The sequence below is a fragment of the Stenella coeruleoalba genome (genome assembly GCF_951394435.1).
Source record: "Stenella coeruleoalba genome assembly, chromosome: X".
Lineage (NCBI taxonomy): Eukaryota > Metazoa > Chordata > Mammalia > Artiodactyla > Delphinidae > Stenella > Stenella coeruleoalba.
Window position 1 is genome coordinate 104,996,696 of NC_137152.1, and position 24,854 is coordinate 105,021,549.

The 24,854-nt window shown below is 36.2% G+C and overlaps 1 protein-coding gene across 7 annotated transcripts in view; it reads right to left on the reverse strand.

Moving 5' to 3' along the window:
• The window catches only part of SMARCA1 (SNF2 related chromatin remodeling ATPase 1), a 74,564-nt gene that overhangs the window by 43,811 nt on the left and 5,899 nt on the right, over positions 1-24,854 (reverse strand). For 5 of the 7 annotated variants that reach the window (XM_079911552.1, XM_079911549.1, XM_079911554.1 and 2 more), the window contains exons 3-16: positions 23,643-23,809; positions 23,199-23,299; positions 22,993-23,093; positions 20,230-20,409; positions 16,439-16,594; positions 15,160-15,291; positions 14,126-14,194; positions 10,409-10,518; positions 8,686-8,912; positions 7,450-7,571; positions 4,639-4,674; positions 3,567-3,719; positions 1,162-1,294; positions 432-580 (exon numbers count right to left, since the gene is read on the reverse strand). In XM_079911552.1, coding sequence (XP_079767678.1) covers positions 432-580; positions 1,162-1,294; positions 3,567-3,719; positions 4,639-4,674; positions 7,450-7,571; positions 8,686-8,912; positions 10,409-10,518; positions 14,126-14,194; positions 15,160-15,291; positions 16,439-16,594; positions 20,230-20,409; positions 22,993-23,093; positions 23,199-23,299; positions 23,643-23,809 — 1,836 coding nt within the window. The remainder of the gene's footprint in view (positions 1-431; positions 581-1,161; positions 1,295-3,566; positions 3,720-4,638; positions 4,675-7,449; positions 7,572-8,685; positions 8,913-10,408; positions 10,519-14,125; positions 14,195-15,159; positions 15,292-16,438; positions 16,595-20,229; positions 20,410-22,992; positions 23,094-23,198; positions 23,300-23,642; positions 23,810-24,854) is intronic. The other 2 variants (XM_079911555.1, XM_079911550.1) reach the window with 1 other exon arrangement.

The following is a 24,854-nucleotide window of genomic DNA, read 5'->3' on the forward strand; positions in this document are numbered from 1 at the left end:
TTGCAATATTCTGAAACAGCTTATTATACTTTAACAAATAATGCTTTAATATTTTACAAAATGTTCACAAAAGTTACAGTTAACACAATGTATCAGTAGATAATTTCTAATCCCATGCAAAAAAGTCACAAAAATGCAGTCCTGATACAAGTGATTAAACACAACATTTTTGGGGCTTTTAAGTAGAGTAAATACCAATATTATAAGCATGAGATATAAGGTCACTCAATTTTAAACTCCGGTTCCTACTCTTCTCACCAAAAATTAAACTAAAAAAAAAACCCTAAATTATCCCTGGATATAAATCTACAAATTCTTAGAACATGAGTCATTTGAAACATGCATTTGAAACAACACACTACAATAATCATGCTGAAATAAACTGATGTTAAAGCAATCCATCATGAAAACAAAATGCCATTTTAACTAACCTTCTTTTCCCCTCTTTCCAGAAGAGTTGTAATGTCTTCATCTGTCAGCTCACTTTCTTTAGAAGCAAAAACATGGGTGGCTCCATGACGTATCATTTGTAACATTTCCTCTTTTGCCATCTTGTTAGACTGTTGGTCAATAAGTCTTCCTGATAATAAAAATAAAAGTTGTATATATGCAATGATATTCCAGAGAAAGCATAGCATATTAGTTCTAATCAGAAACTACTACATTTAAACATAAGTAAAACTTTAGTGAGCTTTAAAGTAATTTTTTAAAAGAACAACCCTGCAAGTTTTTCTTCTACCATACCTTCTATTTCAATATGAATTTCCTTCTATAAAATTCAGTTAAAACATAGGACAGAAACATTTTTTCATGTTCAAACTTCATTTCTCAGATCAAATTGTTCTGTATGAAAAGGCACCCTCTAATACATGTTCTAAAATTTTTAAACCAAACATTTTATCTGCTAAATAATACCAAGTACTTCAAAAGACATGCCACTGACATTCAGCTATAAGCTAGTGATGTTCAAGTACCTACTCCATATACTGAATGCCAGGTTTCAAAATAGGCAGATTTAAATTAGCATTTTTTTTAATTTGACTTTTTTCTTTTACTAAGTTTGCAGATTTTGGTCAACTTTCATTAAAAGTAATCTCCTCTGAAGAAAATTGCACGTGTTTTTCAAAAAGAACACCTAATTCAGTTTACACGTATAAATACCTTGTTGTATGACAATTGAGTCAAGTCTCAGTTTTATCTCAGCTCTTTCAACAATCCTTTCTTCAACGGTGTTGTCGGTGATGAGACGAAATACACGTACTGGCTTCTTCTGACCGATACGATGTGCCCGATCCTAGTAGAAAAAAATCCTAATATAAGACATTGGGCATTCTGGATAAAATGTATGGTATAGCAAGCTTATGCTATAAAATTCTGAAAATAAAAATTAGTTCCTGATCTCTCTAGACCTGCCATTTTTGAAACGAGGGTAAAGAATATTAAGAATATCTAGAGACCCCTGGGAACACAGAAATCTGCAAATATTCTGCCGTACCATTAATGGAAATTTCCAGAAGGACAACAGACAAAACCCCTTTAAGATGAGGACTAAAGAGAGCTGAAAGCTTCTGGATTAAGTTACTAAGTAACTTTAAGCCATTAAATACAAACATCTTCCACACTAGCAAGGAGTTTTTTAAGTGAGGGGCAAATTAGTTAATAAGGGCTGCTTTGGTGGCAAAAGTCAGCTTTCTCTCATCAGCAAGCAGTTCTTTCTGTTTACTGAGGCAATTCAGGGATCTGTAATAAAGGGTCATAAAAATTAATGGGCTATTAATACCCTTACTGTATGGTCTTGAACTGGTCCTATGGTTTACAGTTGGTAAAGGTGTGACAGGTGGCAAGTTCTGATAACATATAAACAGCTAGGGGGAGTGTTTTTGTTTTTGTTTTAAACATCTTTATTGGAGTATAATTGCTTTACAATGGTGTGTTAGTTTCTGCTTTATAACAAAGTGAATCAGTTATACATATGTCCCCATATCTCTTCCCTCTTGTGTCTCTCTCCCTCCCACCCCTCTAGATGGTCACAAAGCACCGAGCTGATCTCCCTGTGCTATGCGGCTGCTTCCCACTTAGCTATCTATTTTGTTTGGTAGTGTATATATGTCCATGCCACTCTCTCACTTCGTCCCAGCTTCCCCTTCCCCTTCCCCGTATCCTCAAGTCCATTCTCTAGTAGGTCTGTGTCTTTATTCCCATCTTGCCCCTAGGTTCTTCATGACCTTTTTTTTTTTTTTTTTTTTTTTTTTTAGCAGTCACTATGGAGAACAGTATGGAGGTTCCTTAAAAAACTAAAAAGAGAACTACTACCATACGACCCAGCAATCCCACTACTGGGCATATACCCTGAGAAAACCATAATTCAAAGAGTCATGTACCACAATGTTCATTGCAGGGGGAGTGTTTTTAAAACACAAGAAGCTGCCAGGGCAAATAGGTGAAGGGAGGAGGCTGGTCGAGAAAAAAAAATGAAAGAAACAGGGTTCAAAACAGCCCTTGTACTAAATATAAAAACACTAGAGCCAGTAACAGTTTCAACACAGCACACTGAGAGAGAATGCAACACCCCTACACATATTTACATTTCAAACTCAAATCGGTAAATCGTGAAAGATCAGCTATCCTCTAACACTTTTAAGGAAATAAAGTGTCACCAGTAAGTTTTCCAGTTCAGTAACACTGTAACTTACTGGGGCTTACTCCAACTTAGTCACATCAAACATGCAGTTTGGTACCTAAAGCAGTAACAATTATGCCAAAGCATGTGGATTTTAAAATGTCCCGATGGTCAATATTTTCAATTCTCTATTATAAAAGAAAAGGGACGACTTCTAAGCTCTGCCTCATTGGCATATGACTTTATTTAATCATTTCCAAAGACAGTCAGTTGTCCCATAAATTCCTGGGATTTTGAATGCATAGCTATGTTTTATCTTTTTACCTCTGAAATTATATATAATCTCAAAACTTGAGTCACAGTGACTCAAGTTGTAGCTCTAGTTCAATAAATGATACCATGACGAAAGGTAAGAAAAGCTCCCTGAACCTTTTTTAAACATAGAGTAGTTTCTGATGGTGTCCTTAGGTAGCAAATGTTTTCCTGGAATATATTCCTTTGTTACCTTTTTACCTTCTTGCCCCAATTGTTTTATAACAGAAATTAAAACCCTATCTCTCCCAATTTCAGTGCTAAGGATTTTAATATATTTAGTTGTTAAGGAAATTAATACTGAAAGACTAATTTTTAAACCCTTTTCATTAAAACATATGTATGTGCCCTCTTCAATATTTAGGAGTGGGAAAAAATGACATTTCTGTTTCATGATAAAAGCCAAAATCAACACACAAATGCTATAGTTGGGCTTGGGGTGTATTTGTTTTTGTTTTGTTTGTTTTTTGCAATTAGCACAGCAACTTTGTTTTCCAGAAAAATCTATTTTAACATCTACAAAATCCCCCAAAGATTGTTGTTACCATTTTATCATAAATTACCTTTGTGCTGTATAAATAACAATAGTTTTCCGAGCTAAGGTAAATTTCTGATACCATTAAAGATTACTAACCATAGCTTGTAGATCAACCTGTGGATTCCAGTCTGAGTCATATAGTATAACCACATCAGCACTTGCCAAGTTAATTCCAAGACCTCCAGCCCTGGTACTCAGCATAAAGATGAATTTGCTACTATTAGGAACATTAAAGGCCTCTATTGCTTCCTTTATTTAATTGACAGGAGATGGAAGAAAAAGAGAGAAAAATCAAATTATATTACCAGAGTCCTTAAGAAAGAAATAAACATTTTAACATGCATGCTCAAAACCCCACTTTGTAATATTCTTCCATCTTCAAAAATATTTAAGCATCTATCTATAAACTGTACTATGTGTACAGTAAAAAGTGTATTACATAACGTTCCTAACCTTTAGAAGCTTACCTCAATAAAAAGAACAATCACAAAGACAAATTTAACTAAGCAATTAATCAATCATTTAAATTATTTTAAAATAATAATAGTGAAAATGTTTTAATTGAGTGGGAGCTAAAATATATCTAGGGGGTAAAATGTCAGATATCTCAACTTCATTCCCATTAATTTATGAAGAATTAATAAAGAAGGTATAGAAGACCAACCAAGAGAGATAAAAGTTTAGAAATGGGAATGAGAGCAACAGATAGAGGGGAAGGTAAGTAGATTTATTTCCATATGGTGAAAAGGAGCAAACAGGGAAGTAATGAGGAAAATCAGGAAGGTAATCCAGGGATATTCAGTGAAGAGTCTTAAAAATTAATAGGATGTTAATATCCTTGCTATATAAAGATCTCATACAAATTAATTAGAAAGAAACACTAAGACCGCAATAGAAAAATGAGAAAAAAAAGGACAGTACACAAAAGAACAAGTACGAATGGCTAATAAACACAAGAATAATGTTCAATCTCACTAGTAATCAAATAAATGCAAATTAAAACAACATAATACCATTTTTTAAAGATTAAAAAAATGATATACTCAATGTTGACGAGGGGGCGGTGAGACGGGCACTCTCATACATTGCTGCTGGGAGTGTAAATTGGTACAACCTTTCTGGAAAGCAATTTGGCAATATGCATCAAGAGTCTTAAAAGTGTTCATACCCTTTGACCCAGTAATTCCACTTCTAGGAATTTATCCTAAGGAAATAATCAGAGATGGGCACAAAGATTTATGTATAAGGACTTTTACTTAAGCATTATTTATAATAGTGAAAAATTGGAAACAACCTGAATGATCAACAATAGGGGGATAAATTATTTATTGTATGTCCACAGGATGAAATATCACACTAAAATTATTTTTACAATGATATTTTTTACTGATATAGGAAAGTACAATATAATGTTGAGTAAGAAGTATCAGGATACTGAACTTCATATGTAGTGTATAGAGTATAATATTAATTATTTATATATTATATATGCATAAAAATATTGGCCAGAAATACTTTTCTTCTCAAGATTTCCTTGGCAATCATATATTACTTTCATAATCGCAAAATACAGGAAGTTCTATTTTTAAGGAATGGAATGGCATGGTCAAAAGTTGCAGACAGAGAAGGTGACTCTGCCGCAGTCCATACAGCATGTAGAGGGGGCAGTACAGAAAGCAGCATGGTGTAGTGAGAGGCAATTTGGTGTAGAGGAAATAGCAAAAACCTGGGCGTGAATCATAACTCTACCATTTATTACACATGTGGTTCTCAGCAAGCATTTAACCTCTCTGAGACACAGTTTCAAGTGGAGAAAATTATGCCAATACTTTACTGGGCTGCTGGGAGAATTCAGCTGGAACTCTAAGTTGCCTAGCTCATAGTCGTTGCTTGACAAATGTTAGTTCCTTTCCCCATAAAAGTGAGGAGCTAGCTGAATTTAGCTGTAGCAATGGAGAAAGGGCAAATCCAGCTGCTATTGAGAAAGAATTGCTTATTAACAGCTCGCAAACAAATCGAGTAAGGAATTAAAGGTAGTCTTCCCCTTCTTACTAGGAAAATAGATGAAATGCTTGTCTGAACAACAACATAATGGGAAGGCAGGACATTTCCAAAACAAAACAAACAGCTCTCACTTTGCTATATCTTTTTTGTTTTAAAGATTTTTTTTTTGATGTGGACCGTTTTTAAAGTCTTCATTGAATTTGTTACAATATTGCTTCTATTTTATGTTTTGGATTTTTGGCTGCAAGGCATGTGGGATCTTAGCTCCCTAGCCAGGGATCGAACCCGCACCCCCTGCACTGGAAGGCAGAGTCTCAACCACTGGACCGCCAGAGAAGTCCCTCACTTTGCTATATCTAAAGTCAAAGCATGTGATTCAAAGTCTCTGAAAGGAGAACATTATTTAACATTTTAAGAAACCAGATAATTGGAGCATAATTAGGTAAAGTCCACATTATTCATGAGCAGAGAGATTAGACAGAAATGCAAATTGGCTATTTGAGATCAGGAAGCACCTACTCTTCTGCCTTAGTATCATCTTCATTCCGGGAAGAAGGGCCATCTTGAATGGTACTATGCTTAATGTGGATTTGGAGAAATCCATTCCCAGGAATAAATCAGCGAAAGCCCAATAAAGATTCAAGTTACCATTTCAGAGAGGGTAAAAGACTAAAGAGCAGGGAACAGCATAAGCTTTGAAACGTCCTCATTTATAAATATTACCACAACTGTTTTCCCACAGTGTGTAGCAGGGAAACCCTTAATGTGAAAAGGGCCTGTGCTCCTGCTGTGGACACTATCGTACACTATGCCAGGTTTCACTAAGGAGGCGCACAAGGGACAGAGTGCCCACTGCAGCTATGGAAGGAGAGGGACACAGGCTGAGAGTCTCTGTGGCCTGAGAAGGGGTCCTAGAGCTGAGAGGTGAAAAGGCCTGTGTGCACTTTCATGACCTGTGGGCTATACTGCACTACATAGTACAAAAACTCTGTTCATACATATTATATGCAGTGGTCCTCACAACACTGTCAGGAAGACAGAAGCCTAAGCATTAATATTACCCTTATAATAAAGAGTCAAAGATACTGAGGCTCAGAGGATTAAATAGCTTGCACGCATAGTGGTGGAGTTGGTGTTAAGTTCAGGTCTTCTGAAACCAAGTTCAATGCATTTTCCACTATACCATGAAATCACGATCTCTGCCCAGAGCATGAGTATAGACTTAAAACAGAGGCCAAAGACAGAGCCCTGAAGGATCACAGAAAAGAGAAGATAAATTAGCAAAGCCCTCTCCCTCAAAAAAAAAAAGTGCTTTAAAGGGCTTAAAATACATTAGACCCCTGACATTCATGAGAAGTCATCTAAAAATCTTCAAGAATTTCCAAATTACAGAAAACTAGTGGGTGCTAGGCAGGCTTCCTCATTAGCTAAGTGACTCATTCCTGCACACCAACCTTTTAGTACTCCAAAATCCAAGTGCATGATAAGCTCCTACACCTATGTTGTCCCATTTCAGTTGTACAAAATTTCTGTAAGACTGAGATCATTCCCTTTACAAATTACTGTCTCATGAGTCTATGGTTGCTCATAAATTGAAACAATCTCAACTGTTAAGCTCCATGAATGGCGAGGCTCTAATGTAGGAGGCAAATCAAGAAAAGAAAATGACACAGAATCAGGGGTCAAAGAGTAAACTGAGAAACAAGTAGTCAAAAGGCCAGAGACAGCAGTGATTAGAGGAGGTAAGGATGTAATAGATAACTTAGGATGTCTTTGAAAACCTTGGAAAGAAAGATTTTTAAAGAGCCAGTGTAATGGAAGTCCAGCTAAAGATCTCAAAGAGAGACAGATGGTAGTGAGAAATTCAATGCACCTAGCTAAAGAAAAGGCCAAAGTTCAAAACTACCTAATGATGAAAAACGTGGCTTAATTGAACTCTGATTTTTCAAGTCTTGTTTTATTTTCTCTTCCTCACCTCTCTTTCTTCATGTGGGGTTTGTCCATCCAGTCGACAATACTCGTAACCACGCCACATACAATAATCCTCCAAAATGTCCAGCAAGCGAGTCATCTGGCTAAAAATGAGAACCCTTGAACCTAAAACATTTCACCAAAAAAAGCAAGTGGTTCATCTTGTGTAAAACTAACTTGAAAGTTACAAAAATAAAAGTAAACATCATTTGCAATATAAATATATAGCACATGAACACTCCACTAACCACACACACACACACACACACACACACACACACACCTTCAAGGGATACTATACATAAGTATGCATTTGTTGAGTTACACATTTTTAAGGTCTTCAAAATCCTCCACACATATTGAGATGATTTAAAATCTTCCCTTACTAGAAATAGAGACACAGATGTAGAGAACAAATGTCCGGACACCAAGAGGGAGGAAGTGGTGGGTTGAATTGGGAGATTGAGATTGACATATATACACTAATATGTATAAAACAGATAACTAATAAGAACCTTCTGTATAAAAAATAAAATAAAATTTAAATGATAAAAAAATAAATTTTAAAAATAATAAATAAATAAAATAAAATCTGCCTTTACTCCATCCTGAGGATGTTTCTAGTCTCTCATACTCAGTAGATACACCCCCATGCTGCTTCCAAGCTTCTCTTCCTAACATACAAGTCTGATCACATCACTGTCCACAGCCAAATGTTCTATGACCACCCCCACCACCTTCAAAATAGTCCAAACTCCTTAAATCATAGTGTAAAAGGCCTTTTGTAATGGCCCCATCCATCTTCCCAGACTCATCCACTGCCACTCTACCCAAATACCACAAGCTCTACATTCCCTTCTTTCACACCTCTGCTTCACTGAAGATGTGGAACACCCTTCCCTTCCTTTTTCTCATGGTTTACTCCTACACATTCTCCCGTGCTCACCTCAAACATCATCTTTGTGAAGACTTCCCCAACTCCCAATCTCTCAGCATATCACAGCACTATCACAGTGACCTGCAACTATTCCTCCTCACTGTACTGTGAGCATCTACAAGGCAAGGACTGTTGTCTTGTGCATCTTTGTATACCCAGCCCATAGGACAATTCCTGACAAACAGTAAATACTCAACAATGTGTGCTGAACAAGTGAATGAATGAATGACAAATGATTATGCAAAATGTTATTCATATACAATATTAAGTTACTTCACATTAATTTGAAGATTTGTAACTCACCCTGTTCCTTGAGTTTGGCCAACAGTTTATCAAGAACTACCATTTTACCACTGTTGCTAACAATGTGCTCATCAGTGGTATACGGTGGACCAGGTTCAGCACCATCAAACAGGTAAGGGTGATTACAACACTTTCGAAGCTGCATCAGAATGTTTAAGAGCCGCATCTTGTCCATTTTGCCAGCAGAGTTTAGAACATCAATATCTTTCATCAGGATTTTTGTATACCTAAAATTTTAAACTATAATTAATCATCAACTATTATAAAGGCTTAATGCCATCAAGAAATGTCCCTTTGGAAAAAAAATAATGTCCCTTTGGTGATCTGCTTAGATTCCTATTTAAAGAAAAACAAAAAGATTTGATTTGAGACTAAATTTGATCAGCAAAACCAAAAAATAGTGACGATCTGAATATTTTAACTTGTATGTTGCCTATAAACCTATTTCCTCCTGCTTTATCCATTGCTAAAAATTGCCATCAGCTGATAACAATTCAGACAACTACATCTGATAATTATTAATATTTAATAACTACAATATTTGCTGAAAGTTGGTATCTGGCTTTTACTTGTTTGAGTTAAAAACAATTGCAATTTCTTATACCTGTCTTCATAGGTCATTTTTTTCTGATCCTATAAACATTTTTATTGTCTTTTCTAGACCTTCACCCAGGAGAAAACAGACCTACATATCCACCTGGACAGTAATAATATTTAATTATAACGACGGCCAACTTGTACTGAGTGCAAGTGCCAGGTATATGAATCATCTTGTTAAATCTTTACAACTCCAAGGTAAGTACTAGGGTCACTGCCATTTTACAGATGGAAATTCAGGCAGCTACAAGAAGTGAAACAATTTATTCAGAGCCACAGAAAGGGACAAAGCGAGGGTTTGATCTTAACGTCTGAGTCCAGAGAAATATACTCTTTACCACTCCTCTATACTGGCTTCAATAATAGAGAAGTCACTGTATATTATAAATTATCTAATTTTATTTATATAAGCAACACTTTGCTTCTCTTAGTAGCATTATTACATTACTAACATGTTCAATTTTATGTTTAAATTTATGATTCCTTGTGACTCCTCTTGTCAATTTCCTGCTCTGCTTGTATTTATCAATACAAGCTTGCTTTTTTCATTGATGGAAAAAGCAAGAATAACTAGCAAATGTGCCGGTGACATTATCCCCTTTAACCCTAACATCCTTATAAGCTAAGTATTATTACCCCCATTTTACAGAAGGGAAACTGAGATTACATAACTTGTCCAAGCTAAGTAGCTATTAAGAGGCAAAGCACTGACTCAAACACAGGTCTATAGACTCCAAGGCCCATGCTCTTTCCTAAAGGTTAAATAAAATACTCATCAATTTTCTATTAAAATATCTGAACTACTTAACTTGGCATTTAAACATAAAAATGTAATTTTTGAACTAAAGGCACAACTGAACCACTACAAAGCTTTTTTTTTTTTTCCGGTACGCGGGCCTCTCACTGTTGTGGCCTCTCCCGTTGCGGAGCACAGGCTCCGGACGCGCAGGCTCAGCGGCCATGGCTCACGGACCCAGCCGCTCCGCGGCATGTGGGATCTTCCCGGACCGGGGCACGAACCCGTGTCCCCTGCATCGGCAGGCAGACTCTCAACCACTGTGCCACCAGGGAAGCCCACAAAGCTAATTTTTAATGAATAAATTCTAATGGAAATATAATAGCTCACCATTCTCGCTGCATTTTACTCAATCCCAAGTAAATCTTGATTTCCTTTTTAGGAGGCAGGCTCTTCTCTACATCAGTTTTTATACGCCGTAACAAAAATGGTTTTAAAACCTAAAAAGTGAGAGTTTTTATAAAAGTTTATAAAACATTCAATATTATAAACCATTTATTTCATTGACAACACCCTAATGTGAAATTTACTTCCCACTGTATAATCTGAAAAACACTACCAACACCAGTTGCCAACTTTCTTGGTAAAAAAGAACCAAGTAACGGCCCATTACAGGCTCAGAATAGGGGACCTAAATTAGACATTCATGATTTGATGGCAGAAAAGACATTAAAAATTAAGACAGTAAGATTATTGACTATTGAAAAAGTACAAAATATACTTTTTTAAAAAATCTGCTGTCATACAATATTTTTAAACCTGAGAGGAAATCTGAAGTCAGAGTATGGATCCAAGAGTCTCTAAAAGTGAAACAAAAATTCAAGCCATTTAAAAATGGTTAACTATATGAATGAGGAGAAAATGGTTCAATGTTAAGGAAGATACGAATGAAAAGAGAAAAAACATGAAACAATCAGTGTATACCTGCAAGGCAAATTCTATCACAAGAAAAAAAAATCTCTAGAGCACCTGCAATGTGCCAAATACTACACCATGAACTTGATAGAGTATTAAATCCTTACAATAAATCTTTGAGGGAAAGGCAATTATTTCAATGTTAGTAATGTCACCAAAGTCACCTTGCTAGTAAGTGGTAGAAGCAGAAATCAAACCCAGATCAGGCCGATTCTACATCCAGCTCAGTCCCTGATTAGCTGTTGTGAGCTGGGCAAGTTCTTTTAACTTTTCCAAGCCTGTTTCCTCATCCATTCATCCAAAACATATAGATTTATGGTATTTGTGTATGCCAAGCATTTTTAAATGGGGATAAAGACACCTAGTTTCAAGGCTTCTGTGACAATTTGTGGTAGTACATGTGTAGAGCTTAACCACAGTAGACATCGGTAAACTGTGGCTATTATTACTAGAGATCCATGGGAGGTAAGGAAAAGGGAAGTGTAAACGAAGACTTCTGGTTTCCTGCTTGGGCCTCTTAAATTTGTCTAAGTGGCATTTTTAAGAGTTTCAACTGACTGTGAGACATTTAGGCAGAAGACTCAGAAGGCAGTGGGATATGTAAGTCTAGAGCTTAGGAGAGAGACAAGGAGAGAGAAATTTGGGAGTTATAAGTATAGAGGTGGTAGCTGAAACTATGGGAGTGAACCCCCAGGGAGAGCACATATGAAAAAGGAAGCCAAAGACAAAGCCCTATGAAACACTAAACTTTCAGGGACAGAGAAAGAAAAGACCATGGTTGGGACTGAAAAGAATAGCCAAAGAGGTAAGAGAAAATCCATCCCATACCCCAGACACTAAACAGAAAGCTCTTAAAGCAGGAGTGGTTAGCGGTACTAAATATTACAGAGACGCTAGGGCACTGACCAAAAGGTATACCCTGAACTAAGTAACTGAAATCACAAACACTTGTTAAGTAAGTTTCAATTGTATTTAATGGATAAACTCTAGTGGTCAATGGATTCAGGAGTGAATAGGACCCACCAGAGACAGAGTAAACATTCCCCAGAGTTGACCAAGTTCGTGCTATCAGAGGCCCAGTTGTACTACAACTTGTGTTACAAGATTCTTGGAAGATTTGTCTTCTACTCCTCTGCATTCTTGCAATAAATTCCCTATTACATAAGGTCATTTGTTTCTGGACTTGTTCTGTTTAACTCTAAATAAATATTTACATAAAGCATGATGACTGTTAGGGCTTCAAGTCAATAAATGTTTAATGAGCAGTTACTCTGGACCAGGCACACAGGGCACAATGTGGTGGAAAATAGACAGGGTCTCTGCCACACCAAGTTTACATTTTTCCAGGGTAGGGGGAGAGAGGGAGAAGTGGACAATACATGGGTTTTTTTTTTTTTTAGTATTATCTGTAAAGAAAGATTGAGACTCTCATTAAAAACAGCAGACAAAAAATAGCAAATGCATCTATACCCACTTCCTCACAAAACTCCACTAAGCCAATTAAAATTATAGATGTACATTTTTAAAAAGAGTGAATAGGGACTTCCCTGGAGGTCCAGTGGTTGAGACACCACACTTCCAATGCAGGGGGCAGAGGTTTGCTCACTGGTCGAGAACTAATATCCCACATGCCGCATGGTGCGGCCAAAAAAAAAAAAAAAAAGGAGCAAATAGGAGATTTGGTGGTGGAGATAGAGGGGATAAACTAAACTTTCAAATAGCTTAGCCATCAAGGTAATAAACCAGAATCACAGCTCGAGAAGGACAAAGCGTTGAGGGAGTACTGTTCTGTGTATGTGAGATGGGGGCATCTAAGTGTGGGTTAGGATTTAATAAGGGAGATAATTGAGCATATTTACCTGTTGAAGGAAAAGAGCCAACATGGAAGGAGAGGTAGAAAATTCAGTCAATAAAAAGGATAAATCAAGGGGAAAAGTCCATAAGGAAACAGGAAAAGATGAGATCCAGGGTTCACGTTGGAACAATTAGCCATTGCTGGGAGAAAGACCTCTTCCACTCAAACAGAGGTAACACAGATGCAGATATCCTTGGAAGATGGATATCCTTGAAGGAGTTCCTACCTAATGTCTTCTATTTTCTCTTTGAGAAAGGAATGATGGTACTTGCTGAGAAAGGAGGAGGGCAGGGAACACCTGGGTTAGAGGTCTTGGGGAGACTGGGGAAAGTCTGAAATAGCTGTTCTAGGAAATGAGAAAGAATGCTGAGGAAGGCCATGTTGAAGGATCACCAACATCATCAAATCCCAGCTTACGTTAGGGAACATGAAACTGTAGTGGCTCCAACCTGTACAGTGGGTGTAATCTCCTTTATCAGTGTTGAGCAGCCCCAGTACAGAGCAGGTCACTCTGCTAGTAAGTGGTAGCAGAATTCAAACCCATAGGACAGTTACATAATTCCAGTTTAGGGCTTTTAGGGCAGAAATGGCAGATCAAGAGAGCAAGGGAGTTTGAGATATTGGCAAAAAAAAAAGTGGTTCAAGTGATAGAACATGGGCTCATTGCTGGATACAGAAAATGTAACAGAAATGGTCTGACAGATGGGGGTAAAGCAGGAGTCCAGGCACTGGATATCTCTGTGAGATAACAGGACAGATACAAATGGAGTAATATGAGTGAAAGAGAAGGATACAAGAAGCTGTTAACAAAGAAGGGGAAACTGGTGTTCAATGAATGTGAGGGGGTCACCTGGTAATGAGTAGATGACAGAGAAAAGAATGGACGGAGGATGGACTTGCAAGATAACTTGAGCCTCAAAGGAAGAGTTTTACACATGACAGTGGAGAAGCAGTGGTTTTGAAATGGCATTGGGGAACTAAGAGAATACTGATGCAATCTCAAGGACCTGTGGGGTACGGGAGAGTGAACAGCCTCTATGGGAGAGAACCACATTATCCTGGGGAGAGAGCCAAAGCAGAAGAGCTGTTCCATAGAGAAGCTGAGGATACAGTGGGAGTTTGCCTCCCAAAGAGGCTATTAGAAAAGTCGAGAGGGAAAAACACTAAGACTGAGCCCAGAAGCAAATCCACAAGTTCAAACAGATTCTATAGCAGCTTGTTTTCTAGCTCAGTTATATATATATAATTACTAAATTTTCCTGTCTGCTATTACTTACTGCGTGAAGTCTTTCCACAAGTTTTTGATCACCAAGACAATTTTTAGTGTCAAACCAAGAATCAAAGTCCTGTGGAGGGGTGAAAATTCTGCAGTAAGTGCACAGTTTTTTTTTTAATAAATGCAGTATTCTATAAATTCTTATACAACTCATATAGCAATAATTCATTTTAAAAGCACTGTAAAAATATGTTAACTGTGATGGCCAATATTATTTACTTCTGAAAACAGATAAAATACTGGAGCAGTTAACAAAATCTGAACTGCATTATAGAGGCACTCCATCAGCAGGTTTTCCTTAAAAAGCTTTTATTAGGCTTCCCCATACCATAGTAGCATTGTATCCAGTTAAAAGGAGTAGGAATAAGAATAAAAAATCGAAGACATGCTAATGAAAATGTTAATCAAACAGTAAAAATGAACAAAAGCAAGATAAGGTATACAAACCAATAGATAGCTGAACTTGGTACTTTTATTATCAATTAATATCAGTAATGAGGAAAATCAAGCTCCAAAGTCCTTAAACCATTCAATTCTGTTTGCTGCACTAGCATAACCTTATGTTAATGATAAAAACAGTATAAATCATACATTTACAAAATATGTTGCTTTTCACATCACATATTATAAGCTCTTTAGTACTCACCAAATGTTAATACCTGCAATAATTAAAGATTATTTCAATGACTCCACCTGCCAAACTAGTATGTAGAAAACCCTTCCAATTTAATTAAAAGAAAATTTAGAAAGCACTATTCTGAACTCAGTCTACCTTATGTCATAAGTTGTGGTAGCAATGTTATTATATAGGCAAAGTTTAACAGGCAGGATAATCTCAAAGAAAAGAAACATTATTTCTCTAAATATCCCCGTTTGAAAAAATTTCTACTTAAGAGCACCTTTCTGAGAAAATCAAAACACAAATAAAGAATTACAAATGAAAAAGAACTATCAATTTCAATCTACATTCTATGCTTTGAAAACAGATGTCTGTGAACATAAGAAAATTACACTTAAAACGTATGACAAACTTACATCTGCAGAATTAAAGACATCAGGCAATAAAAAGTTGAGTAGTGCCCAGAGTTCATGCAGGTTATTCTGCAAAGGTGTTCCAGTTAGGAGCAAGCGGTTAGTTGACTTGAACTCACGAACAATCTCTGAAAGCTAGAAAAATAATAGTTACGTCAACATTGTTTTATTTATTAGAATGTTCATCAGTTCTTCATCCAACCCAAGACATGTTTTGAATAAAATAAAACTTGAAAATTAATTTTCTGTGGCAAAATATCCTGGTTCAGGTGACATTGCCACAGTGAAGCACAACTGAACAAAATATTCTAGGCATTTCTACACTTACAAGAATGCAGATCATAGTCACACCTGAGACCGTTCCCCCGCTTTAAAAAATTTATTTTTTCCATTTTGGGTCCACAGAAACAGTCAGAACTCTATGGAATTCAGGCTAGTCACTTTATACAACACTATCGCCTTCTCCCTGCCAATCATGTTCATCCATCATGCCTAGCCAACTTCTAACTTGGCCTGGTCACAATTTTTAAGCACCACACTTGAGCCCATTTTCCCCGAATATCTTATATTAACTTTCTAAATATAAAACCACAAAAATTAAAGCACAAAAAGTATAAAAGAACAGTAATCTTATCAATAAAAATGCACATTTTTATAGTGCTCTTAAATTAACAATTATTCTCTAACATGCGTCCTCTTATCGGGTATTAACTCTAATTTGAAAAGCACCACCTGGTGATTTTGCTTCAGTTGTGTCCCTGGTTCTCCCAAAGCAGCCCAGTGATCCAAAGAGAGGTTCATCATAATAATTGACGCTTTTCCTACTGTTGATGGAGTTGAATGGCAAGAAATGTTGGTATTTTTCAATGTTAACACCACACTCTAATTCACACAAGTCAGATAATTCTAGGAAATGATTTTTTCTAATCCATATGAATACACGTAAGGTAGCTCCTCAAAAAATAAACCAATGCAAATGACATTTATACACCAAATATTGCCAAAATATTAAAATACTGTAGCATAACAGAGTTACTTAGGCTGCAACAGTGATAGCAAATGAACACCTAATTTTCTTTACATAAAAACTGGGCTCAATTTTCATTTGTCTTATATTCAATCATTTAAACTTCAAAATCATTTTAAAAACTGATTTTCTTTCACATTCTGTGAATAAAATCACAACCTTCTATCACTTTTTTAATTCTGAATACAGAGAAGTAAACAAACAGAAATTGTAGTTAAAAGAAAACTTTAATAAAGATGTTGAGAACTAGCTTACCTTAGATTTTTCATTCTTTATTCTGTGAGCCTCATCGATGACTAGGTATCGCCAGTGAAACTTTTTGAATACAGATTTTTCTTTAATTACCATCTCATAAGAAGTAACACAAACATCCCACTCTCCTGGCATCATTTCATCACGAATAAAAGCAGCCTGATGCAAAATAAAGTTCCTTATATTAGAATATGTTGACAAGATGTCACAGAATTAAAGCATCAACAGACTATTAAGAATTCTAAGAGACCCTTGGAATCATTCGGTCTCATCCATTTTACAGATAGGAAATCTGAGGCCCAAAGATACTTTTGTGGTCAATTATCTGTATGACATGCTAATATTTTTCATCAACAAAAGAGAAGCAAAGGCTTCCGTTAAACGAGTACAGCATATTCAATGAACCGGAGAAGTTCATATCACCAGAAGATGACAATTACTAGGCTCTCTCTTCATACCACAAAGGATCAAAAGGACATGGGCAAAGGAACTACTTTCTGAATACCATACTCTTACCAAAATCCAAGCATTACCAACATGATAGCACTTCGATAAATGGAAAAAGCTCAACATATATGAGTGATTCCAACCTTTTGAGATCTCTTGTATGTCTCCTTCACTTTCTAGCAGGGATGAGTCATAAATTTTGTTAAGGGGTCATGAAAGCCCATTAATGTTTTTGTGAAATTCCTGATGTTATGAGACTACAAATGTGATTTTATAAAGGGGACTTGCTCTCTCTCGGTACATGAGTCTATTTAAAACAGTGAGACTATTTAAAACTATTTTTAAATCTTCATAGGCAGTGGCCAATGTGGTAACCAAGCTGATTGAAAGCATTTTTAACTTGTATTAACTGAATTCCAGATTATTTTTTATTACAGATCAAAATAAAACCACAAAGGTTAACAGGGAGCAGCAAAATCTACATTGAGAAGGGACTGGTTAGTACTGTAAATCTGAAGTTACAGTGCATAAACAAAATTGACTGTTCACTGCAAAGTCATTATTTCATAAATTCAGTTATGCATCAAATACGCGAGGGACTCTTTCAACAAATATTCAACGAGTGCCCACTATGTATAAAAGAATTGCCTGGACTGAAGTAGAGGATAGATAAAAGGCCTTTGTAGATCTCAGCTGCTCCCTGGGAAGTGGTATTCAAAAAGTTAATTAAGACATTAGGGAGTTAGAGGCAAAATAAAAAGAACCAGGGTGCCAGACCCTATTTAGTCCTGCATATACCTTACCCTTATTTGATTTTGTGAAATACTCAGTTTAATGGTTCCTCGTACAGTTTCATAGAACATACACATATTTTAATTTAAATTAGCTCTTCTTTGAAATTTGTGTAACTACTTGATAGTTTCAGAGTTAAATATCTTGATAGAATATTAAATAAGGATCACATAATCCAAAAGTTCTCATATTATAGGTGACAAAAATTAAGGCCCTTTGAGATTCATTCAACACCACAGTCAGTAGCAAAGCCAGAATTAAGACCAGATCTCCTGTTTCCATGTCCATGACCTTTGATGCCTCTGGAGTGTGAAAGGAAGGGGTCAAAAACTATGTTTAGGAATCATACCTCTAAATACTTCAGGACTACATTAGCTTCAAACAGGATCAGGATTTTCTCTAATAATTTCCTACCTCAATTAAATACCTACTGTAGCCTACATCAAATACTTTATTACCAAAATACTGACCTCATAAAGTGTTTACAGAAGGCCAAGAAAATAGAAAGATCCAATATATCTATCCCATGTGGTACAAAGGCTCAAATCTGTCTATAAATAATGATCTGGATTTTCTCTACACATAATGACATCAATCTTTAAGTGCTGCATATGGCACATTAATTATTTATGTAATTAACAATTACTGGTTCTCAAACTCTTTGCCCATGGCCCACAGTAAAATTGTATTTTAGGTCGCAATCCAGTGTATACATACATGTTTGAGGGCGTGTATATAGAAAGAAGCAATACATATCCTCAATGCTACTTTCTACTCTGTTCTATCTCAATGTTTTAAAAAACTGTTGTCACCACCCACTAAACTGAACCCCAACCCATTAATGAGTGGCAATTTGCAAAACATTGACTTTGAAGGTTAGTTTTCATGATTAAGAAGTTTTCGAAGTGTCTAGAAGAATTTCAACCTCCCATGGGGTAGAGATAGGGCAGTCACCAATTAAATACATCCACCCTTTCTTGAAAACTCCCAGAGACACTTCATGAAACCCTTGGATTCCACATAATATAGTCGAAAACCACTGACATACATTTTTACTGAGACATGATGACAACACAAGCCTAGATATTTCTCAATGTCTATGACCTTCAAGAATAATTTCAGGGACTTCCCTGGTGGCGCAGTGGTTAAGAATCTGCCTGCCAATGCCGGGGACATGGGTTCGAGCCCTGGTCCGGGAAGGTCCCACATGCCGCGGAGCAACTAAGCCCATGCGCTACAACTACTGAGCCTGCGCTCTAGAGCCCGCGAGCCACAGCTACTGAAGCCCGTGCGCCTAGAGTCCGTGCTCTGCAACAAGAGAAGCCACTGCAATGAGAAGCCCCCGCACTGCAATGAAGAGCAGCCCTGCTTGCTGCAACTAGAGAAAGCCTGCACACAGCAACGAAGACCCAACGCAGCCAAAAATACATACATACATACATACATACATAAAACGAATAATTTCAGCAAAACAAATCAATACTTAAGAAATACAAAATTTTATAAGAAATGGTATTACATAATAGCAGCAATCAGAAAGATTTCTAAGTGACTAATTTGCTACTGCGAAATATTAGGCATAGGGAAGAATCAAGCCTGTAATTCTATATTTATGAGCTCAGTATTTCAATATTTAAATTATTTATAAGCTAAATTTAAATAACTTTAAGTAATTTTTCTTCAAGCAAAATGATAAGAATAAAATCACATAATTCATTATGCTACCATTCTTTTGAGGATATCTTTTGATAACCTATCTAAATATGTAAAATAGAATAAAGCTTTACTCTAAACTATGTTCTCTGGAGGCAAAATAAAGACCAAGTTTAATCATATGCTTTCTAAACTGATTATTCATTTTGGTATTTTTGCATAATTCATTATTTTTAGATTAATTCAACAGTCCTAAAATAATTGTAGCCTACTAGATTGACAAATAGCTACTTTAAACAAGAGCCCAGAATTTCTGATATTATCTAAGAATGTATGCACACATGTATTTTTCTATTCAAAGATCAAAACTGAAAGCTGTGTCTATGCATAAACACAAAACACAAGGCTCTCTGTACAAAGAGAAAAAGTTCCATTCATGTGTGTGTGCATGTGCGCGTGTAAACAAGTCAAAGTCAAAAGTAAAAAATTTAAACAAAAAAATTGAAATGCAAATTGATACATTTTTGGCATCAAAACAGCACAAATGATAGAATCACTGAAAAGATAGACTGTCAATAAAGTAAGAGTTTTAAAAATAAAACATCACTTAAAAGTGCAATTCAAAATGCTTAGGTTAATGAGCTAGTTAAAAGTAAATGCCAATAAGCATAATAATGGGTTTTCTGTTATGAATAGGTAACACATCTACCTCATAGGAGTGTTGTGAGAATTAGCTTAATTAATATATAAAACGCACTTACAAAAGAGCCTAACAAAGAGTAAGCACAACTTAAGTGCTATTTAGTAGTAGCAGTCAACTCGAATGTCTTTTATAGCAATAAAACTTAACCCCAGAAATGATGTTATCCTCGATTGCCTTTTGAAACCTGTTTCTCACTTACTCTCGCATCCTTGTCTCCAACGAAACAAATAACACGAAGAGATGGGACCCATCGCTTAAATTCATTCATCCAGTTGTGTAAAGTCGACTTTGGAACTAAAACCATGTGAGGTCCAGGAATGTTTCGGTAATGTTTCAGGTAACCAAGCAAAGCAATTGTCTGTAAAGTCTTACCAAGGCCCTGCGTTATCATCACAAGGAAAAGAAAGCCATAAACATTTTTTATTTAATGAAACATTTGTTAGTAGCAACTTTACAGAAGATATTTGCCAACTATCTCACATAGGGAAAAGTTAAAAGACTTTTTTTTTAAATGAATAAACATTCCAATTCAATACTTACCCTGAGCACAAAAAGAAGCTAAGAACTTGCAGTTAGAAAGTTGCTCAACCAAGCAATTTTCTATTTAGGAGACTTTTACTCCTAAAGGAGCAAGCAACCTATATTATTTTTTCTACTAGTTTGCAAAATTAGGAATTTCGTGTATTTCACAAAGACACATTTCCTTTATCAGCCTGCTTAGATACCAGTCTTTCTTTCCCATTGACCCCAACATTATTACAGCCCAGACATGAAATATTCAGACTATGCATTTCAAGGGGCATGTAGCTCTATACTTGCATCTCACACCCTTGAAGACCTAATGAATCATAAAAGAACAGAACATAAATGAACTTTGCAGCCAGAAAGGACTGTAGAGATCACCTAGTCCAGTGGACTTTTTAAAAAATAATATACTGAACACCCATGAATCCACTACCTAACCTATGGGAAAGAGAACTATGTCCTATGCTGTATGACCTTTCAAAACAGTTTCTGGCTTTATCGCTATACAAGGTATACATTGCTTTTATAAACCTAAGCTTAAAGCTATTTTTATAGCATTTATCCTATCTGATATTTCACTTATGAGATGAGTTTTATGGATGTTATGCATTAAAATCTTAAAATGTTTATTCTCCTTAACCAAGTAAGTGCACTTCTAGAAATCCTATGGAAATAATTTGAGAGGTGCAGAAAAACTAAATTACAAGGGTTCTCATAACAGTATTATTATATATCAAATATATACATATATATCAGTCAACATATACGATATACATATATAGAATATATCCTATCAACCAATCCATATGACCAGCAATAAGGGAGGAAATGAATAAAATTATGGAACCTCCCTAGGATTAATTATTATGCAGTAATTAACAATTACTCTTACCAAAATGTTTTAATTGTGTGGAAAATATGTATGAATGTGAAGAAATCAGAATACCAAATCATATATAACACGACCTCAACTATGCAAAATAAATACAACCAGAGGAAAAAGACTAAAAAGAAATATGCCAAAATGTTAACTATGGTTGTTTCGAGGTAACAAAATTATAACTTACTTTTAATTTTTTCTCAACTTTTTTCCAAATTTTCTATACTCGAAGTATCTTTCCCCTTTTTAGTAATTAAAACATAGCTGGTGTCAGCATAACTTCAATATGAAGGATCTTTAGACAGGCTGCAGCCAAGAGGAGCGTGAGGCAAACCCTGATCTTTCTCTTGTCCAATTAACTAAGCTCCTCCCTGTCTGAGCTGCCTGTAGTTTCCAACCCAGAATACTAAATATAAGGAGCTACAGACCCTTGATTTAAAGGACTTGCCACACACCTAACAGTTGCTTAGCCAGGGATGAGTACCTATGGGACTGACTACTACACTACAAGCTATAGAGCATCGATAGTCATGTGGCCCATATGGATATGTGATTGTAAATATGGCTCCAGAGTCACATATATGAGTATCACTGCCCTCTCTTAAATCCCACCTTATTCATTTGGTCTTAAAATGCCAAACCAGGTCTTCATACACTCCTCTGACCTGATGAATTAGCATCTTAAATGGCCTTACTTTTTCTCTTCGGTCTTTTTTTTACACAGTCTGCCCTCAAAGTCCACAGGTTTCACATCGGGCATTTAACCAACCACAGATCAAAATCTGTGGATGGCAAACCGCGGATACAGCGCGCCCAACTGTACTATGCCATTTCATATAAGGACTTGAGCTTCCATGGATTTTGGTATCCCTGGAAGTCACAGAACCAATCTCCCTCGGACATGGAGGGACAACTGCATGTCCATCATTCCTTAGCTCATTTCCTGACTCCCAGCTGGCACTCTACTGTCAAGACTCAACAATGCTCTTCACTTTTTTGTTCCTCACACTTTCTTTGATCACACATGGAGGCATTTACATTCACTCATGCATACATTCATTCATTTAGCGTTTGGTTTCTATCGCCACCTCATTCCCAAAAGGATTTCAGGTAGCCTACAATGAAAACATGGAACATAAATTAATGGTCAAAAAGAAATAAAGAGGGGCCAAGGAAAGTAAGACTAAAAGCTAAAGGATAGGAAAAGGCACAAAGGACACAATGGGCAGACCATTAAAAGTTACACTGATGCTCCATTTTGGTATTCACTAGGGCTCTGAGCTTCCTGGAGGCCATAGTGCAAACATGAACAAAAGTACAAGGAGGTTTTTTTTATACCATCTGAGAAAATCTCACTAAGAATTTTGTGGCCTGTGAAAGTATATGTTCTAGAGGTTACTTAAAGAAACAATTCTAGACTTCACAAATGCCTTTTATGTTATAACTAAATAAAACAATTAGCCTCCAAACCCCAGGGGGGAAATTCAGCTCAGGTATTTCAAATTTACATAAAATTACTGATAACTAAGAATGTGTTTTAAGCTACCAACTCCTTACCATTTCATCAGCCAAAATACCATTGACTCCATTTTCATACAAAGAGATCAACCAGTTCAGTCCTCGAATCTGATAATCTCTCAGTGGTCCTCCTTTCACATCTGAAAAAAAAAAATCAAGGCTCTCATAATTTCATTAATACAACCAAGTAAAATTTTCTAAAACTAAACTGAAAACAAAAAACACCAACATGATGAAGTACTTACATGAAGGTGACACCTCAAATCTAACACACACGTTAGATGTTTTCCGACTCTCCGAGAGCAGCTCTTCATCTTCTTCTTGCTCTGTGCGCCTGTGACGGTAGCTGAAATGAAAAAAGAAATACCTTCGTATTCAACCCAAATGCTAAGGTGTCAATTAAGTCAGTATACACTGTTAATATCTTTTATGAAAAAAGAAGGGTTATCTAGAGTCTTGCTTAGAAGTTGGTAGAACCAGCCTACCTTTTTACTGATTGACTTCTACTGAGATAAGAAATATTGTTGCCTCCAAAACATACTTACACTGACAATAACCATATTTTTTGAATATAAAATCACACTGAATAAGTGAAGAAGGAAGGGAAGTATGAAGGGAGGTAGAAGGGGGGCAGGAGGAAGGGAGGGAAGGAGAGAGGGAAGAAAGTAGAGAGACAGATGCCAACATACTCTCCAACAGAAATTAAGCTCTGCTTGTCATCTTTCTTTATTCGAGGGCGTCCCAATTTCATGTTCAGAGGAGATGTTGGAGATTTCTGTGCTGAAGGTTGAATGAAATGTGCAAAAAGTTCTGTCTGCTTCAGTAAAAATTCAAATCTCTTTGCTCGATCTGCTTTCTAATTTACAAGACAAAAGAAAAAGTAATGATTTCTTTTTGTGTTCATTCAAAATTTAACAAATACTTATATTGCACTTAATTTGTACTATGTTCTAAGCACTTTAAACATACTAACCCATTTAATTCTCTTAATAAACCTATGAGGTAGGTACTAGTATTATCCCCATTTTACTGATGATAAAACTGAGGCACAGAGAGGGTAAGTAACTTGCCCAAGTTCCCACAGCTAGTAAGTAGCAGAATTTGAAAATGGTATTTTCAGATGGTTTGAGTAGAAGCCAAGTGATCCGACAGACTTAATAAATGACTCAATAAGAAGTACTCTGCTTAAAGAATTGGGGTCAAAAGGCAAATCCTGAATGGTTTGGAAAGCCAACCAAGAATTTTCAAGCTTCATCTAGAAACAATTTAAATCTTAGAATACAGTGTCATCTTGTCTCAAAATACTTTCAATGTCATGGTACAATACATTTCTCTCTTCAAATATAGTGATCTGGAAAACTGTGTTTTATGCTATGAGTATATAAAGTTTCTCCCGAAAGTGAGGATTTGGAGAAAAAATATACACACACACATATATAAGTGAAATAGTTGATATATGTTAACAATTAAAAATCGACCAAAGGTAAAATAGAGAGCTAGTGGGAAGCAGCCACATAGCACAGGGAGATCAGCTCGGTGCTTTGTGACCACCTAGAGGGGTGGGATAGGGAGGGTGGGAGGGAGACGCAAGAGGGAGGAGATATGGGGATATATGTATATGTATAGCTGATTCACTTTGTTATACAGTAGAAACTAACACACCATTGTAAAGCAATTACACCCCAATAAAGATGTTAAAGAAAGAAAGAAAGATCGATATATAAATTCTCAATACATTTTAAAAGGTCATATAGCTTATACCAATAAATGCAATAAAACTTTTTTTCACTAAAAAAATCCTAAAAGATCAAGATAAAGAAAAAAACCAAGGTGATTTTTAAATTCCCAGTCACTTTCTGACCACAGGGTAGAGAACATTTGATTACCAATGAAGGATGCAT